Here is a 20464-nt window from a genome sequence, read left to right as displayed (position 1 = left end):
TGATAGCTTTCCAATCATAGTTTGGGAATTGAGAGGTGACAGTGACATCTTTTAATTGTTTGTTTCTTTGCTCATTATAAACTTTAATGAGGCTGCCCAGATCAAACAGTGTGACACACAATAAACCAAAAGAAAAAGAAAAAAAAGCATAACCGTGATGGCAAACCTATGGCCCCTCTCTGTGGGCACACGCGCAGTCGCCAGCTGGTTTTCGGGTTTCCGGTGCTCCAGTGTGCGCCAAACCCAGCTGGCTGGCGCACATGCATGTGCCAGCGCACCGTCCAGCTGGCGCGCACATATGCATGCATGTTCCTGTTTGGACACCCGGTGCTGAAAAGGTTCGCCATCACTGTCTTATAACAATATATATTGGCTACAAGTTATTTATTGGCCTACCTTTGTGTTTGTGTATATGTGCTAGGGAAGAGTGCCCCAATCTTTCTGTCTTTGCGGACTAGCGGGTGGGGGAGGGAAGAAAGGAGATCAGGTATGCACACACATAGCTCCATTATGCAAGCAGCGGGGACTTGCGCCCGCTGTTCATGGAAACAGAGTGCGCATGTGTTTGCCCGCTGCTCGTACAAGAGGGGATGCGTGTGCGCGGGGGGCATATTCTCCCGCCACTTCTGTGGCCAGATTCCAATCAGTTCAGTGCCCGGTAATGGCCCATGGCCCATAGGGACGCGGTGGCTCAGTGGCTAAGACGCTGAACTTGTCGATCGGAAAGGTTGACAATTCAACGGTTCGAATCCCTAGTGCCGCATAACAGGGTGAGCTCCCGTTACTTGTCCCAGCTTCTGCCAACCTAGCAGTTCGAAAGCACGTAAAAAATGCAAGTAGAAAAATAGGGACCACCTTTGGTGGGAAGGTAACAGTGTTCCATGCGCCTTTGGCGTTTAGTCTTGCTGGCCACATGACCCCGGAGACGTCTTCGGACAGCGCTGGCTCTTCGGCTTAGAAACGGAGATGAGCACTGCCCCCTAGAATCGGGAACGGCTAGCAAGGGGAACCTATACCTTTACCTAATGGGCCACGGCCTGGGAGTTGGGAACTCCTGTCTAGAGTACGTACGTACATACGTACGTACGTCTGTCTGTCTGTCTCGCGTACCCAAATGCATACTGTGTGTCTGTTTATATTTCCATAATTCAGTCTCATACAATTGGCAACTATGTAAATCTTTCTTTCTTAGCACAAACTTTTAAAATGCCTTGGTGCAAAAATTGGGTATATTTATCATGCATCGCACACATGGTTGATGTAACAAACCCACTTTATACAAAAATGTAAATACCACTCAATGCATTCCTTGATTATAAATTTTTTTCACTGTATTTTTCATTGTAATTAATTATTTTTTAATATTTATAAATGGTTAATTCTTGGCAACAGCCTGATTCTTAATCCTTCTTTACAGAAATAAACACATTTTAATCATCGCTTCCTGCTAATTATATGCTAGCTATCTTGTTTAAATGATACACATTTTTACACTATAGATTCTAACAATTTAGATTTATACTTACACCGTTTATTGTCATACCATCATATTAGCATCACGTACAGCAATGTTATTATAGAAACTCCCTTGTTATCTTAGTATTTTATCTTACCCCTTGGATTGTACCTTTGGGTTGTGTATTTTTAAATTGTGATGGAATAAACATTATTACGAATCCTTGTTAAGTTCGTTTAAAAAGTGTGACATTGAATCACATTCCCCCCCCCTTTTTTTTTTTTTCTTTTGCAGCCAACTGGGTACATGGAAAGCTCCATTTCCTACAGTTCAATTGAAGATATTCAGTTGCTCTCTTGGGAAAATGCCCCAAAGTATTGTTTACAGCTGACAATCCCTGGAGGAACCGTCCTGCTGCAGGTATAGTAAACAACACTGAAAACTTGTTTTGCTTTCTTACCGTTGAACCTTTCCCTTTTTTTTCTCTTTGCTCAGGTCCTTTTTTCCCCCTTTCAATATTTTATTATATATTTATACTTATTGACTAGCTGGATGCCCGTGCTTCGCTACAGAACTATGTGATCAGGCTGATAAATTGACACTTAAAGCCTGAAACTTAATGTAGAATGTGTAACTGCATAGCATCAGAGCGGGTTAATATAAGGCAACTGGCAGTTGGAACAGAGAGGGAGGGGGAGTAGAATGTCCCAGCCTGGAGGCAGGATGAGTCACACGCTGGCCATGCCCACGCCCAGTTTAGCCAAGGGGTAGCATCAGAGCGTGTTAATATAAGGCAACTGGCAGTTGGGACAGAGTTCCTTTCAGGTGGGGAAGGGGAGTAGAAAGTCTAACTCCTTAGCATCAGAGCATGTGAATATAACACTGTATATGAAATACTAATGATCTGATGGTCATTTCAAAAAATCTTTTCTTAGCGAGCACCTAGAAGCCAAGAGGAACATATGTGCCAAATTTCAAGTTTGTAGGCTTTATTGTTCTGGAGATTTCGTGATGAGTGAGTGGTATTTTATATTTATTTATTGATTAGCCTATAGGCCATATCAATGTACAGGTTCAAATACATGTTACCAATAAAATTCCAAACAAACAATTTAAATTGAGAGTGGGGTCAAATACAATAGGTATAGGATAAAATACAATAATTTTAATACATAAACATGTAAAATAGAATAAAATGACATAAAATTATATTTATTTTATCACCCGTGAAATCTACCCCAATCAGGCCCACATATACCGATCTCAGTCGGACCATTTTAGTCAGAAATTGTGCTGCATTAAATGTTAAATTATTACCTTACTTAATTAAATTAAATTATTTGTTTATCAACATGTAGAATACAGAAATACAATGAAAAATGAGAATAAGGGGAGGGGGAGAGAAAAAGTGTAGGATGGAGAGGAAAAAGAAAAAGAAAAGACTTACGACTCCTTTTGGTACAGTAGATTAAGGTAGTAACATAAAACCTCAACTTTTACTTTTATATAAGAACTAGCTGATAACCCGGCATTGCCCGGGTATTCCAATCCTTACAGGCTTTTAAAAGTATACATACAGTATGCACATTATAAAGTAAAATCATACACAAAATCAATATAAATCTTTGGGCCCCACCCCCGTCCATCTGGCTGCCCACGCCCACTGGTAACCACCATCCGGTGCCCGGCGGCGTTGGGGCTGCGCATGGCTGGCCACTGAGGTAATCACCTGGGCTGACACCCATTTGGCGTCTTCCTCGCTGTCTGGAATGGCCCAGCAGGTGGCGCATGGTCACTGCGGGTCATCGGGACCAATCAGCTAGGTGGCACAGCTGCTATATTCATCCCGAAGGGTGTTAGGGGTGTCCTCCACAGTATTTTTTTCCAGAGAGTAAGTCATCTCTGTACCAAGTTTGGTTGAAATTGGTCGAGGTGTTCCATACTCACTCTCTCTGTCTCACACAAACACAAACACAGAGCCATTTATATATAGAGAGAGAAAGAGATAGGTAAAGGTCTGGTAGCTCAGCAGACTAAAAGCATTGTGATTAAGACCAGCTGTCTGCAATTACTGTAAGTTCGAATCTCACCAGGCTCAAGGTTGACTCAGCCTTCCATCCTTTCTAAGGTAGGTAAATTGAGGACCCAGTTTGTGGGGGCAATAAGCTGACTTTGTATAAATATACAAAAATATGAAGGCTATTGCTTAACGCATTGTAAGCTGCCCTGAGACTCCGGAGAAGGGCGGCATATAAATCAAATTAAAAAAAAAAAAAAGGTAAAGGTTCCCCTCGCACATATGTGCTAGTCATTCCCGACTCTAGGGGGCGGTGCTCATCTCCGTTTCAAAGCCGAAGAGCCAGCACTGTTGGAAGACGTCTCCGTGGTCATGTGGCCGGCATGACTCAACGCCGGAGCATGGAACACTGTTACCTTCCCATCAAAGGTGGTCCCTATTTCTCTACTTGCTTTTTTTTTACATGCTTTCAAACTGCTAGGTTGGCAGAAGCTGGGACAAGTAACGGGAGCTCACCCCATTACGCGGCACTAGGGATTCACTGCCGACCTTTCAATCGACAAGCTCAGCGTCTTGGCCATTGAGCCACCATATCCCGTAAATATATATATATAGATAGGCACCAGCAATTTCTATAATAGCAAACCTATCTAATCAGCAAAACCCCAAATCAAAGTTTCGTTGTTGATTGATTTAGCCGAGATGGAAAAATTGACTGCTTTGATTAAAGTAAAAAAAAAAAAAAAAAGAACACAATTAATTTTGTTTCTACGTGGAAACAGCTTTTGGACTTTGTGCTCTTTGCTCGAGTCCAATTATAATGTGTAATGGGGAGAATTAACTCTGTTATTTGATGATAGATTTCAGCATTAGGCTAATGCAGTCCTAGGTTGTTGCATCAACAAGAGGGATAGGATCAAAATCACATGAAGTGTTTGTATCATTTTACACTGCACCCGTGAAGCCACACTTGGAGACTCTAGAAAGAGTGCAGAGAAGAGCAACAAAGACGATAAAGGGTCTAGAAGCGTGAGGGAACTGGTATGTTTAGCCTAACAAAGAGAAGGACTAGGGATGATATGATAAGCAGTCTTCCAGTACTTGAGCAGCTGTCAAAGAGAAGAGAGGATTGACTTATTCTCCAAAGCAGGGCAAGAAGCAACGGATGGAAAGTAATCAAGAACCAACCTGGAATTTAAGAGCGAAACAGAATACTACGAAAACTGGAATAAATTATACTATTGGTTGGAGAGGAGGAAGATTGCCGGGATAAAGGATTACTGATGAGTTGAAAGTTTAGAAATTTATTTATTTATTTATTGGTTCGATTTATATGCCGCCCTTCTCCGGAGACTCAGGGCGGCTTACAATGCGTTAAGCAATAGCCTTCATACTTTTGTATATACCTGCTTAGTAGGGCTTTTGCCCCCCCCCCAGTGGTGTTCTGTTTTATACAAAGTCAGCTTATTGCCCCCACAAACTGGGTCCTCATTTTACCTACCTCGGAAGGATGGAAGGCTGAGTCAACCTTGAGCCTGGTGAGAATTGAACTTGCAGTAATTGCAGGCAGCTGGTGTTACTTAACAGTACTTCAGTCTGCTGCGCCACCATGGCTCTTACACACATGTTCTAATGCCTCTTTTGGTGCACCCTTTATCATGAAGAAATGACGGTGGGGAACCAGCCCTGTCACGACAAAATGTACCAGCCTCTGGCAATATCTGTACTTCCAAGAATGCATGAGACTTCTAAGAATCCTTGAAAAAATAAAGGAGAGACCACAGTGTGAGTTTCATTTCATGCTGTGTCTAGAAAATGGAAGAGAAACTGGGATGGAGGGCAGCATTTTGAAATCCTTCTCCAGAGACTCAGGGCGGCTTACAATGCTTTTAAGCAATAGCCTTCATACTTTTTGTATATACCTGCTTAGTAGGGCTTTTGGCCCCCCCTAAGCGGTGTTCTATTTTATACAAAGTCAGCTTATTGCCCCCACAAACCGGGTCCTCATTTTACCTACCTCGAAAGGATGGAAGGCTGAGTCAACCTTGAGCCTGGTGAGATTTGAACTCACAGTAATTGCAGGCAGCTGGCAGCTAAATACTACTTTAACAGTAGTTTAGTCCACTGCACCACCAGGCTCCTACTAGAAATCTATATGTTAGTTTCTTGAAAGAGATAGGAATGAAATTGTTATGGATGTAAGTTCTATAGACGTTAAGAATTCTCATGTTTGAATTGTGAAACAAGGTATATATTTGTATAACATAAAGGAATTGTGTTAGTTGTAAGGTAAAATGTGACGGAAATGTCTAAACCGGAAATGTCAAACTATGTCCAATGTTTTTAATTGTATTATTAATAAAAAAAAACAAAAAAGAACCAACCTAGAAATTTCCTGACACTGAGAACAATTCATCAGTTGGGTCCTCCAACACTGGAAGTTTTTAAGAAGAGATTGGACAACTATTTGTATGAAATGGTATAGGCTTGCCTGCTTGAGCAGGCTTTGGACTAGAAGACCTCCACGGTCCCTTCCAACTCTGTTATTCTAACGGTAAAGGTTCCCCTCGTACACATGTGCTAGTCGTTCCCGACTCTAGGGCGCGGTGCTCATCTCCGTTTCAAAGCCGAAGAGCCAGCGCTGTCCGAAGACGTCTCCGTGGTCATGTGGCCGGCATGACTCAACGCCAAAAGGCGCACGGAACGCTGTTCCCTTCCCACCAAAGGTGGTCCCTATTTTTCTACTTGCATTTTTTACGTGCTTTCGAACTGCTAGGTTGGCAGAAGCTGGGACAAGTAACGGGAGCTCACCCCGTTACGCGGCACTAGGGATTCAAGCCGCTGAACTGCCGACTTTTCGATCGACAAGTTCAGCATCTTAGCCACTGAGCCACCACGTCCCTGTATTTCTATTAATGTTATTCTATTAGTCTGTTATTTATCTGACTTATGCTCATGTTGCCTTATGGGCTCAAATCTGTTTTCTTTAATACAGAGGGGTCTTCCGAAATATTACCACTATCTCCTGAGGTTCGTGTGGATGGGGGGAAGATTAATCATAGGGAAGCAGTATATAGCTTTCTGAAACTGGTGCCTTGACTTGGAGAAACTAGCTTGCGCAACAACCAGAGATATTTCTATATTAAAGTCCAAGCATTGTTTTAATGCATGGTTACTTCACAGCAAGCTTCAAGGAGAGCACCTGAATTTGTTTCCTTCTTCCTAAGCAAACACAGATTGGATTGAATGGCAAAACACATTCAAATCAGCAGTACTGAAAGCCTAGCGATCGAGGAAGTTGGTTTCCAGTGTTGTGATTGATTAATTAGATGTTTTTTCTCCATTTTCCCCAAGGGATCAAAGCCATCAGCAACCACCACACCCATCTCCATAAAATAAACGGGAACATGATTAAGATGTACATATCGACGTTCAGTTCAGGGCAGAATGTGTTTTGAAATCTCTTACTTCTTCTTAACAGTGGTGTAATACTGATCTGAAGGGTTCCCCAGCAGACACAGGAAAGCTTCAAAAAAAAAAAAAGAAAAAACAATGGGAAAGGCCCTGTGTTCTCTGAATATCAGGAGATACCTTGATAAAGTGGCATCAGAAGTCAGAGAGAGATTCAGGAAAACTAACTGCATTCACTCACATCTGCTTCCTGGCATATGTCACACACCAAGGCAACCATAGCCATTTTAATCCTGCGCCCCGCCCCGAATCCTGCAGCTGGCATCTTCCCACTAATATCGCAATGGGGGAAGGGAGAGTATTAGTTTTAGACCTGTTTTCTGAAAAATCTAAGCTATCAAACATTTGGACTGCACGTAACAATCCGTGTTTTTGAATGCCTGTTTCTTTTATTTCCAGCATGATTAAGAAAAACCACACAAAAATATGGATGAGGATTGTTCGTGCTGGGGAGGGGAAAAAAAAAAAGAATGAAATGCAATCCGAGCTCCTGGCTACGTTTCAAGGAAGTTTGGCAGGCCTAGTAGATGTTTATCTGCTGCTGAGGGTCCTATTTTTTTAAAAAAAATTTTTTTTTGCTGTTTTTCCGAGAGCAAATTAATAGCGTTTTGTGTGAAATGGACATTTGAGGAGGGGAGTTTTGACTGAATGTTTTCCCACTTAAAGAACTGAGATCATAATATTGTTTCCTCAGCATCGATAACAGGATTTGAATGGATTCCACGTTTCCCTGATTATTTATCTTGGATTTGCCCTGCAGTTTATAAAGCAAGGCAACTGAGACCCAACACAATTGCTCCTGTGTCTTTTTAGCTGGAGCGGTTGGGTTGCGTTGCGTTGGGATTCCTGAAGTGTGATGGACTGGAAAGATGCTCTTAGAAGGCAGATGCGGTTGGATGAAATTCCATTAAGTAGAACAGAACAGACAGAACAAAACAAAACAAAACAACAGAACAGAACAGAACAGAACAGAACAGAACAACAGAGTTGGAAGGGACCTTGGAGGTCTTCTAGTCCAACCCCCTGCTTAGGGGTTGTAGGAAATCCTACATCGCTTCAGACAAATGGTTGTCCAACATCTTCTTAAAAACTTCCAGGGTTGGAGCATTCACAACTTCTAGAAGCAAGTTGTTCCACTGATTAATTGTTCTAACTGTGAGGAAATTTCTCCTTAGTTCTAGGTTGCTTCTCTCCTTGATTAGTTTCCACCCATTGCTTCTTGTCCTGCCCTCAGGTGCTTTGGAGAATAGCTTGACTCCCTCTTCTTTGTGGCAGCCCCTGAGATATTGGAAGACTGTTATCATGTCTCCCCTAGTCCTTCTTTTCATTAAACTAGACATCCCCAGTTCCTGCAACCGTTCTTCATATGTTTTAGCCTCCAGTCCCCTAATTATCTTTGTTGCTCTTCTCTGCACTCTTTCTAGAGTCTCCACATCTTTTTTACATTCACAACTTCTGGAGGCAAGTTGTTCCACTGATTAATTGTTGTAACTGTCAGGCAATTTCTCCTTAGTTCTAAGTTGCTTCTCTCCTTGATTAGTTTCCACCCATTGCTTCTTGTCAGGGTTGAAATCCAGCAGGTTCCAACAGGTTCTGGAGAACCGGTAGTGGAAATTTTGAGTAGTTCGGAGAACTGGCAAATGCCACCTCTGGCTGGCCCCAGAATGGGATGGAAATGGAGATTTTGCAGTATCCTTCCCCTGCCACGCCCACCAAAACACTTTCTAGAGTCCCAACATCTTTTTTACATCGTGGCGACCAAAATTGAATGCCGTATTCCAAGTGTGGCCTTACCAAGGCATTATAAAGTGCCATTAACACTTCACGTGATCTTGATTCTATCCCTCTGTTTATGCAGCCTAGAACTGTGTTGGCTTTTTTGGCAGCTGTTGCACACGGCTGGCTCATATTCTATTTAAGTGCTTGACGAGCACTGAAATAGAAGCCAATTACCAGGGGAATCCAGATGGAAAAACGGGAATTTAAAGTCATGACACAATAAAGGATGTAATTTGCACAAGGTATGGTCCACAGTGATCGCTGATGCTTTTCTTCTCTCTCTGCAGTAAAATAAAGGTGATAATCTGAAAATCTTAAGTTTTCAGAAGCTTAACACTTTTCCCCCCCTCCTGTGCATAGAATTGGCAGAAAGCTGGGATTTCTTTGATTTAAAAAAACAAAACAAAACCAACCAGCAATTCTAGTTGAATGGAATGAATGGAAAATGGAGGAATTAAAACTGGGTTCCAATTTGCAGGATTATGAGTACTGAGAGCCGAGGCCCCTTACTTTATCTAGGCAGATTTAGAATGTACACTTTTTATTTTGGAGCACTGCCAATATGATGTGGAGTTGGGGATATTACCCTAATCTTGTCAGGGACTTGTTCATGTTGGCTTTGACATTCTTTGACAACTGTTCTCCACTATGGGAGAGAAAGTCTTGTGCAAAGAATCAGGACCATGCATTAAATTCCAGTTAAGAAGATTTATTGCCGAAACCTATACACAAGAATCTAATCGACTAATGGTCAGCAATAGCAATAGTACTTAGACCTATATACCCCTTCACAGTGCTTTACAGCCCTCTTTAAGCGGTTTACAGAGTCAGCATCTCACCCCCCAACAATCTGGGTCCTCATTTTACCGACATCGAAAGGATGGAAAGCTGAGTCAACCTTGAGCTGGTGAGGATTGAACTCCTGGCAGTCGTTAGAATTAGCCTGCAATACTGCATTCTAACCACTGCGCCACCATGCTCACAGCAGTAAATTGATGCTAGATAAGACTCAACGGAATTCAAGAGGGGCTGGATTTGGAATGTTTGTGGACATGTAACGATTCTAGGCTGAGTCCTCTCTTGACTCTGCCCCTGATTCTGCTTCTCCTCCTCCTACAAAGTATAACTTATCGATTGGTTCACCCTAGGCACCAAATGGACCTTATTGGGTTTCAGAGGTTGATTTAGGGTTATCCTGAGGCTCTGACGCCCAGTTTGAGTCAGGTCTTTGCTGCAGCTTGGAATGAAAGGACAATGACATCCTTGTGTCAGGGTTCCGACAGATGCCCTAATTAAATCATGAGCCTTGAGCGAGCTTCAAAAGAAATCCAGTTATTTATTAGGAGCTTCATGTTGGCACTTTCCCAAATGAAGCCAGCTCTGACCTTACGTAATTTATGCCCCAATTATGACCCTGTTTCCCGCTCCCCCCAGGGTGTGTCATCAATCACATTCACCAACGGAGCAATTTCGTGGGGTTGTAGAGGCCACTCCCCTCCAGCTGCTGTGGGTAACCCTGGGATACAGCCTTGAGAGAGATAAGCTTGGAATGTGCATCTGTCTTTGGCTGCTATGCAGTTTCACCATCCCCCTTGGCCTATGGCAACTCGAGAGCAGGCCAGGGATGCTTTGCGAGTTGACACCTTTACTCAGATTGCACCTGTACAAACGATTATGCATATGTATCCCAGAGGGCCCCTTAGTTATCAAAGGATTTCTGGGTGACAGAGCATCATCAGAAATGCTTTGTGGTAGAATGTTTGGATGATCTTGGGGAAAGAAGGGAAAAGCTGCTGCCTAGGAAACAATCAGAGAAGAGAGGCCGGAGCCTCCAGTGGTTTAAGGGTCAGAGGAAGAAACTTAGGAACAACACTCCCAAATTGGGTGATTAAAAAGTTTGTAACTTCAGACTTGCAAGGTTCTGTTAAAGTAGCTTTGCAGTAAAGTAGAACTAGTTCATCTAGTTGTGTTTTGTCTGGTTTATCTGGAAGACCGGGCAAGTCTTGAGCACTGCTGAAGGAACACAAAGAACAGACTTAACCAGACATGGTCAAGAGCCAAAGTTTATTTTCCCACCCTTATTGCACCTTCAGAGAGCCAGTTGGAGGTCCTGCTGTGAGGATTCTTCTGGGCATCTATTATGGATTCTAGCTGCATGGCTCTCGTGGAGTTACCTGAGGCCTGGCCTTGTCCAGTTGCTTCAGAAGAACCTGTTGGCCCCGATGGAGCAGGCAAGGTCCTTGGAGTTATGAGATCAGCCTCCTGCATTGTAGTTCCAGGTCTTTCGTTGATTAGGTTCTCCTGGGAGGTGGCATGTGGTTGAGTCAGAGTCATCTTGTCAGGCCCAGACGGAGCCTTCTCTGCCACAGCTCCTCCCCTGTGGAACAGCATCTCTTCGGAGAACCAGATGGCCCCCAACTCTATTAGGCTTTCACCAAAAACGCTAAAGATCAGGGTGTTCCTTCAGGCATTTGGGCCAGGAGGTTAAGCAAGTTCTGCGAGTTGATTGGCTTTTATTGCTGTTTTCCTTTGGTATGATTCTTTTTTGACCATGGAGATTTGTTATGAGGATTGCCAGTTTAATTTTATTGGTGATTTCTTTCTGCCTTCACTCTTAAATTCCACCCAGCTTATTGCTGTGAGATGAGCGATTGTATACATGATTTAAATTTAAAAAAAAAAATAGAATAATGATATAAATCTCGTGAAAGTGAAGTTGATGGCTATGTTCCATTTCTCTCCCCCTCTCCCTCCCCCCTGTCTCTCTGTCTCTGTCTTTCTCTCTCTCTTTTCAGTGCCATTGTAACTTCAAACAGTCACTAAATCAGGGGTGAAATCCAGCAGGTTCTGACAGGTTCTGGAGAACCGGTAGCAGAAATTTTGAGTAGTTCAGAGAACCGGCAAATACCACCTCTGGCTGGCCCCAGGAATGAGGCGGGAATGGAGATTTTGCAATATTCTTCCCCCAGGAGTGGGGAGGGAATGAGGATTTTGCAATATCCTTCCCCTGGAGTGGGGTGGGAATGGAGATTTTGCAGTATCCTTCCCCTGCCACACCCACCAAGCCATACCACGCCCACCAAGCCACGCCCACAGAACCGGTAGTAAAAAAATTTGGATTTCACCACTGCACTAAATGAATGGTTGTAAGACAAGGACTATCTATAGCCCTATTTAATAAATAAGTCCCATATCTTAGTCCCATGCTCATAAATGTCATCCCTGCCATCAAGGATGCCAACAGCAAAGATCAGTAGAGGTTTTCACCCTACGCTGTCCCGCCAGGTATTCCTTTTCTTCTGCCAACTCGGCCATTATATTTTTTTTGAAAACCATGGTTTATATATTTGCTATCCACCAGAACCAAGCCTTCACTGGTTTTACGGCTTAGTATGATGTATAAAAGCCACTGGGTTTCGTTTTATTTAAAATATATTTAAACCACGCTATGACACAGTATGTAATTATGAGCCATTCATGGTGTACACATTACACAGAGAAGTAGAAGCATACTGTAGGAGGGTGTCTGAGATAGCGGGGTGGTGAGAATGTCAGATATGAATTAACAGAGTAACAGAGTTGGAAGGGACCTTAAGCAGGACACGGTATACCAGGGGTCTCCAACCTTGGCAACTTTAAGATTTGTGGACTTCAACTCCCAGAGTTCCTCAGCTTTGCTGGCTGAGGAACTCTGGGAGTTGAAGTCCACAAGTCTTAAAGTTGCCAAGGTTGGAGACCCCTGCCCTATCCCATTTCAGACAAATGGCTGTCCAACATCTTCTTAAAAACCTCCAATGATGGAGCACCCACAACTTCTTCACTGGTTGATTGTTCTCACTGTCAAGAAATTTCTCCTTATTTCTAGGTTACTTCTCTCCTTGATTAGTTTCCATCCGTTGCTTCTTGTCCTGCCTTCAGGTGCTTTGGAAAATAAGTTGACCCCCTCTTCTTTGTGGCAGCCCCTGAGATATTGGCAGACTGCTTCTCTTGTTTGAGGTCAGAAAATCCACCTATGTAAACCAAAAGTCGTCTTCGCCTACTTTTTTTGGCAGTGAGAATTGTAAAATGAAATAACGAAGCATTTTGGTCACCTGGAAAACAACATGAATAATGGTGGTAATAATTGAGGCAGGAGAAAATTAACTTATGGATTGTATTCCACTTACATCTTGCTTAAGGGGTGTTCAGAGGGGGGGGGGGGGAAACTATTCAGAGCAAGTTAGTTTTTTTTTTATCTCTGGAAAATTGCAAAAGTTGGCCAAGTTCTAATTTTGACCAGAGTCTATATTTGGCCCTGTAGTGTGTTCCCTGAATTTTGAAGGCTATTCCTGGCAATTAGGTGTACTCAAAAGGAAAAAACAAATTTGATAAGTCTTAACAATGGTGCTAGATAAAATGTGATTCATCATTTGTGTGTGTGTGTGTGTGTAAGTGTAGCCATTTGGTTTTATTCTTATTCTAACAAAAACATTTCAAGGAAAATCCAGGGTAAAGTTTACCGAGATTAATGGGTTGAAGTTACGAGAAGGCAACATTCAAATGAATACAGAGAAAATTTTTCCAACCATAAAAACAGTGCCAGAAATGATACAGTGATTTTTCCCCCCCGGATAAGCTCAAACAGAGGCTGCATTTGCGTGAGATTCATGCACCAAGCAAGGATTTTAAGGGATTAAATAAGCCATTCTGACTGTGAACCTATATTGTACAATTGCATATGAATTTTGAAAAGTTTTGTAAATGTAAACATCACTCTCTACCGTATATACTCATGGACTTTTAATCTACCATATATACTCATGGATAAACCCATTGGTGTATAAGACAACCCTTGAATTTTTAACCAAAGTTGCATGAAAAATGTGCCACCCCTGGATAAGCCATTTCTGAACATTAAAATAGAAAAAGTTCAAGGGTTGACTTCTTCCAGCTGACACATTTTTCATGGCATTTAGTAGTTAATAAAAGGATTTACTTATCCACAGATGGGCTTATCTTTGAGTATATATGGTACTTCCAAAAAGTATATTCTTGTGGGTAAACTCAGTGGCAGATAAGCAAATCCAGTTTTTTGCCACCTAAAATTCTTGCTTTATCCCACTGGTGAAATCTAAATTTTTTTACTACTGGTTCTGTGGGCGTGGCATGGTGTGGCTTTCTGGGCGTGGCTTTGTGGGTGTGGCAGGGGAAGGATACTGCAAAATCTCCATTCCCACCCCACTCCAGGGGAAGGATACTGCGACCTGTGCAGTTAGTAGCTGATACAGACAGCGAGGAGGCTGGTGTGGTGCTGCGCCAGCAGCCTGTGAAGCTGGCACTCAAGTCAGACAATGAGGAGGCTGGAGAAGATGTGGTGCCAGAGGCGGGGATTCACAGATGATATGATATGATATGTATAATTGTATCGGAATAAGATATAAATTACTATTATTGTACTATGTTTAAATAACATATAAGGTGTAAGGAATATATTATTATATTATCATTAGTATATTATGTATTCGTTTAAAGTGTTGGAAGATGCTTGGGACCTGTGATGTCATATCTATGTCCAATGTTTTTAATTTTGAACTACTAATAAAAAAACTTTTAAAAAATCCCTGGCCTTCGTATGTGCCGGAGAGCTGGTCTTCTGTTTTCCTGTGTGAGCATGTGCGCTGGCCAGCCCATGCATGCTCACCAGTAACCCGGAAGACTAGCTGTCCAGTGCACATGCCAGAAACCGGAAGTTCATTTTCAGGCATGCGCATGTGCCCAGGGCAGCTCCTTTGGCCCTTGGTGCCGAAAAAGTTCACCATCACTGGTCTAGTGGTTAAGGCATCAAGCTAAAAAATGGGAGATGGTGAGTTCTAGCATCGCCTTAGCCATGAAAGCCAAATGGGTGACTTGGGGCCAATCGCCAGGTGAGGGTGACTTCTAGTCCTGCCTCAGCCATGAAAGCCAGCTGAGTGACCGTGGGCCAGTAAATCTCTCTCAGCCCGATCTACCTCACAGGGTTGTTGTTGTGGGGAAAATAGGAGGAGGAAGCTGTGTTGGTTAGGTTCGCCTACTTAAATTATTTGTAAAAAAAAATAATAAGGGCAGGATAGAAATAAATAAAAATACCTTACTTTTATATCCTTATTATGGGAGGAGTGAGGGGGGGGGCGGCCTGTGGAAGCTTCTGGAGTGCGGCCCAGAAATGCTAAGTTAATGGGGTCAAACAAGTCCTTTCAAGGCTGCAAAGTCCATGCGAGCTATCGATTGGCGTTTTGCTTTAATGATGGGTTAGCAAAACCAAACACTTGTGTTCATTTTTCTTTCCTCTCTCATTAAAATTGCAGGCTGCAAACAGTTACCTGAGAGACCAGTGGTTCCATTCCTTGCAGTGGAAGGTAAGTTGTTTACCTATGTTTCTGCTACAATCATTAGAAGAAGAAAACAATCTGTGCACTTTCACGTAATTACCCTGTAAATCAATATATTGATCTTCAGTCTCACTTAGAGAAACGTATCTCCCAGGCTGATATGCTGGGTAGGAGATTGTCAAAGCCTAGGAAAACTGAAAATTTGCCACCACATTGGCATACAACATGTGGGAAGTAACCCCATTAACTGTGCTCCTTTAATTTCTTTTCTATTCAGTTTAAAGGGGGTGGGATTCAATCTAGTTTCGACCCTTAAATGTATATTGAAATGGAGTTCAGTAAGATTGAATTAAGTTCCTCCTTTTTGGGGTGTGTTCCCTCTGCTACTTTGCACAAAAATCCAAGTCTGAATTTCAGCCTGAGAAAAATGATGTGTTTCCTGCAAAATAATAACAACAACAACAATTTTCAGTTGACTGAGTTTCATGTTTGGTGAATAAAAGTTAAGAATAAGAATACAGACAGATCGTCATTTGGTACACAACACGCCAGAGATCACAGTTGTCGAAAACCGAAACGTAGAATTTATTGACATCGCGGTAACAGGAGATGCCAGGGTCGAAGAAAAAGAAGTGGAAAAAAAAAATCACGAAATATCACGACGCAGCCATCGAAATTATGCAGTTATGGATGAAACATGTAACAGTGATACCGATTGTCATTGGGGCACTTGGTACCATGTCCAAGAATTTTACAAAACACATCAAAAAATTGCAGCTTCCTGCAGTAACACCAGCAGAACTGCAAAAAACTGTGCTACTTGGAACATCGTACATCTTAAGAAGGTACTTGGTTGATACCTAGGACACTGGCAGCAACCTGTATCAGCCATTAGCACCAGTCAATGGTATTTGTGATGCATTTTTGAATGTTCAGTTGACCGAGTTTCATGTTTAATGAATAAAAGAGATAATAATAATAATAATAGACTCTCAAGATAGACCTGTCAATTTTGACTAGCTCCGAGTCTAAGTAAAGGCTAGAATTCTTTGGAGGTGAACCCTATTTTGCTGACTGTAATAACTATCTCTAACCAGGGTGGACTGGTTCAGATCTTGCTTAATGTGGAATTTCAAAATGATCTCTGAAACGATGTTTTGCATTGCTAGTGGAAATGCAAGAATTGGATAGACATTCCTGAGCACGATTCTTCTACCTCTGGTGGTAGGGGAGACCTTCCGAAAGGAATTACAAGTAGACCTCGATTTATGACCACAATTGAGACTAGTATGTCATTGCTAAAACAAGACCGTTGTTAAGCAAATTGTATGCGATTTGTTGACCTTTATTGTCAAGATTGTGAAGTAAATGAATCTCTGCGCTTGTTAATGGAATAACATGATTGTTCAGCAATTCTGACTTCTCCCATTGCTGGAAATCAGCTGGTCACATGATCTCTGGACACGGAAATTGTCTTAAATACATGCTGGTTACCAATTTTGCGCGGGTGACTGTGGGAATGCGGCAACAGTCATAAGTGTGAGGACTGGTCAAAAGGCTTTTTTCCCCAGTTCTATTGTAACTTTGAACAGTTGCTAAACCAATGATTTTAATTGCGGATTATCTGTATTATGTGGGTTCATGCGTGCATTTTTCAGATATAGTTCACTAGTATGGATAGTTCTCGATTACGACCACAATCGAGCCCCAAATTAACAGTTGTTAATTTTAACAGTAATAAGCAGTTAATGAACAGTTGTTAATTTTAACAGTATTTAACAGTTAATTACAAATTGAGTTTTGCCCCATTTTATGACTTTCCTTGCCACAGTTGTTAAGTGAATCAGAACAGCAGAGGTCTTCAAATTTGGCAGCTTTAAGACTTGTGGACTTCAACTTCCCGAATTTTGGAAGTTGAAGTCCACAAGTCTTAAAGCTGCCAAATTTGAAGACCTCTGCACTACAGTGATACAGGTAATAAGGTTAAGGTAAATAACCTGGTTGTTGAGTGAATCTGGATTCCCCATTGACTTCGTTGGAAGGTCTCAAAATGTGATCACATGACCCCGGGCTACTGCAGCCGTCATAAATACATGCCAGTTGCCAAGCATTTAGGTTTTGATCTTGTCACCATGGGGATGTTGCAATGGTCATAAGTGTGACAAACAGTCATAAGTCACTTTTTTCAATGCCATTGTTAACTTTGAACCATCACTAAACAATTGCGTGTAAGTTGAGGACTAAGCCGAGGACAACCATTGGTTGTAAATTGTGGTGGTGAGTTGAGGTCACTAAACAATTGATTGTTAAGTATGGGAGAAGAAGACCTGATGAATGTCTATGCTGTCCTCTGTTTAAGGAACCAAGAAATGAGTGAATTGTTTTTATTATATGTGAGATGTTTGGGGAAAGTAGAAATTAAAATGCATTCTAACCACTGGGGGGCGCAGTGGTTAGAATGCAGTATTGCAGGCAAACTCTGCCCACTGCCAGCAGTTCGATCCTGACCGACTCAAGATTGACTCAGCCTTCCCTCCTTCCGAGGTTGGTAAAATGCGGACCCAGATTGTCGGGGGAAACTTTGTAAACCACTCAGAGAGTGCTGTAAAGCATTATGGAGGAGTATATAAGTCTAAGTACTCTTACTTTTGCTATCTTAGCTATTTCTGTGAATGACACTGCTCTGAAAATATATTTATGTACCGTGTTTCCCCAAAAATAAGACATCCCCTGATAATTAGCCCAATTGGGCTTTTGAGCGCATGCACTAAAATAAGCCTCCCCCAGAAAATATTTAAACAAAAAAATATTTAAACACAGAGTTGGAAATCAGGTAAGATGGCAAGAGGAGCCCCTATCTTGCTCCACGTATTATCCAAAATAATAAGACCTCCCCAAAAATAAGGCCAAGCCCTTATTTCAAAAAATATAAGACAGGGTCTTATTTTCGGGGAAACATGGTACATGCATACATACTCCTTTTTTTCTTTTAGCCAGTATGTTCCATAGGCTGCTGTTGTGCCTTGCTTTCAAGGATTTCTTCTTGTGACTCTTTCATTTTTCTCTCTCTCTTCCATCTGAATGTCTGCTTAATGTTAAACTGTTTACCTGGGAGGGAATCTGGCAGGAGGTGGGGCTTTATAACAGCATCATAAATCCTTATTTAGGATGGTAGTTGAGCATTTCCAGAGAAGGGTGCTTAAGATAGCAGCTACGTAGGAATGACAGAAGTTCTGGCTATGCTCTGTAGTTCTTCTGAACAGCCTCATTCCTCCCTTTAAAAAAGCGAGTTACTCAGAAAATGGTGGAGAGTTGGAAACATCCCTTGAACATTGGGAGGAGAATTGTGCATTGCAAAATTGGTCCATGGATGCAGTTGGAATTAAGGCAATTAATTATCTCTTTAGAGGATTTATTCATCATAAGCCTAGCTGCTTTATTTTGTCCTATTTCTGACACTTTCTACATGCAGAAATCCTGCATATATTGCTAGCAATCTCTTCCTTTGGATGAGATCTTTTTTGGGATAGACCCAGGGATGGGCTGCTGGGGTTTCACAGGGGTTCGGGAGAACCTCTAGCTAAGATTCTGTGCAGTTCGGAGAACCCACAAATCACACTCCCAGCTGGCCTCGCCCACCCCACCCCTCCCAGGAGTCCCCACGTAGCCCATTTTGAATGCATGTTAGTGCAGGGTGTGAGTAGAGGCTCAGGAAGGGTGAAAAATAGGCCTACCGGAAGTTCGGGAAGGCTGGAAACGAGCCCATTTCCAACCTCCCAGAGGCTCAAGAAAAGCCTCCAGAGCTTGGGGAGGACAAAAAACGCCCCTCCCCCCGGCCGTGGTGCAAGAAGCTGACTAGGCCACGCCCACCATGAACACGTCCACCCAGCAACCAGGCAAAGAACCCCTTGTTAAAATTTTTGAAGCCCCTGAATAGACCAAAAATATTGTTATTCCTGCAATAAAAGAACTATTTGTAAATTGTGGGTAAATAGAATATTGTGTTCAATTCTGGTCACCATGATACAAAAAGGATGCTGAGATCCTAGAAAGTGTGAAGAGAAGAGCAACAAAAACCGATTAAAGATCTGGAGGCTAAATCATTATGTTGAGGTGCATCAAACTTATAGTGGAGAAAGATTTGGGATGACATAATAGCCTCTTCCAGTACTTGGTGGGCTGTCACAGAGAAGAGGGGGGACTGACTTATTCTCTAGAGCACCAGAGGGCAAGGCATGAAGTAATGGATGAAAACCAATCAAGGAGAGAACCAACCTAGAATTAAGGAGAAATTTGCTGACACTGAGAAAAATTCATCAGTGGAATAGCTTGCTTCTCAACGGTTATGGATGCTCCATCACTGGAGGTTTTCAAAAATCGGCTGGGGATAGGTCTCCTGTCTTGAGCAGGAGGTTGGACTAGGTCCCCTTTCAGCCCTATGATTCTATGTTCTATAATCTCCTCAGTGATGGCCCCCAGCTGCAGATGCTTCCTGTTGATGAGTGATTTTGTTATCTGTCCAATGTGCCAAGCCTTTAATGTTATGTGAATGTCTTCATGTTTTGTTTTAAAACTACAGTAGTGACCTGATTGTGTTTTCAATTCTAGGCCTTATTTTTAATTGTAATAACGTTAGAGCTTTGCATATATTGTGTATATAAATATTTGCATATATAAAACAACCTAGAACTAAGGAGAAATTTCCTGACAGTGAGAACAATTAATCAGTGGAACTAGTTGCCTCCAGAAATTGTGGATGCTCCAACACTGGAAATTTTTAAGAAGAGATTGGACAACCATTTGTCAGAAATGGTGTAAGGTTTCCTTCCTGAGCAAGGGGTTGGACTAGAAGACCTTCAGGGTCCCTTCCAACTTTGTTATTCTGTTTCTGTTTCATTGTGGTTCCAAGAAAACAACATGCCAAGGCTTAGATAGGAATCAAGCCAGCAAGAATAGAATCTACTTATACTTAAATTGCAACGGAAAGCTCTCTTCTGAACAATGGTCTACACGTTCTAGAAGTAAATTATCCTAAAATAAATGAGGCAAATTGTCATGTTGGCATAAGAAAATAATCTTAGATGAGCAAGGCTCATTTCTCCCCCAAACAATCCACTGGAACCAGAACATTGAAAATTATATGCTTTTCCAGCCGCTGGCACTAAACGAGAAAGGAACCTCCTGAAGGTTGGATAAAATTATGAAAAGTAATTTTGGTGTGCCTGTTTTTCTTGACGTTGGAAAAAATAGATTTAGAAGTCCATGGAATGCCAATATTTGCTTATGTCCAGATAATACAATTTCATACTGGCCACCTGAGTGCAGAGAAGAGCAACAAAGATGATTGGGGGACTGGAGGCTAAAACATATGAAGAACGGTTGCAGGAACTGGGT

The 20464-nt window shown here is 42.1% G+C and overlaps 1 protein-coding gene across 1 annotated transcript in view; it reads left to right on the top strand.

Annotated features, from left to right (window-relative positions):
- CMIP (c-Maf inducing protein) overlaps positions 1-20464 on the top strand; it is a 190213-nt gene that overhangs the window by 103964 nt on the left and 65785 nt on the right. Inside the window, exons 2-3 of the mRNA XM_070953238.1 lie at positions 1751-1876; positions 15047-15097. Coding sequence (XP_070809339.1) covers positions 1751-1876; positions 15047-15097 — 177 coding nt within the window. The remainder of the gene's footprint in view (positions 1-1750; positions 1877-15046; positions 15098-20464) is intronic.

This window comes from Pituophis catenifer, unplaced genomic scaffold, assembly GCF_029215685.1.
Source record: "Pituophis catenifer annectens isolate HBS135680 unplaced genomic scaffold, rPitCat1.0.hap2 SCAF_13, whole genome shotgun sequence".
NCBI lineage: Eukaryota > Metazoa > Chordata > Lepidosauria > Squamata > Colubridae > Pituophis > Pituophis catenifer.
The sequence above is the reverse complement of the archived record's forward strand: the minus strand, read 5'-3'. Positions and strand labels throughout refer to the sequence as shown.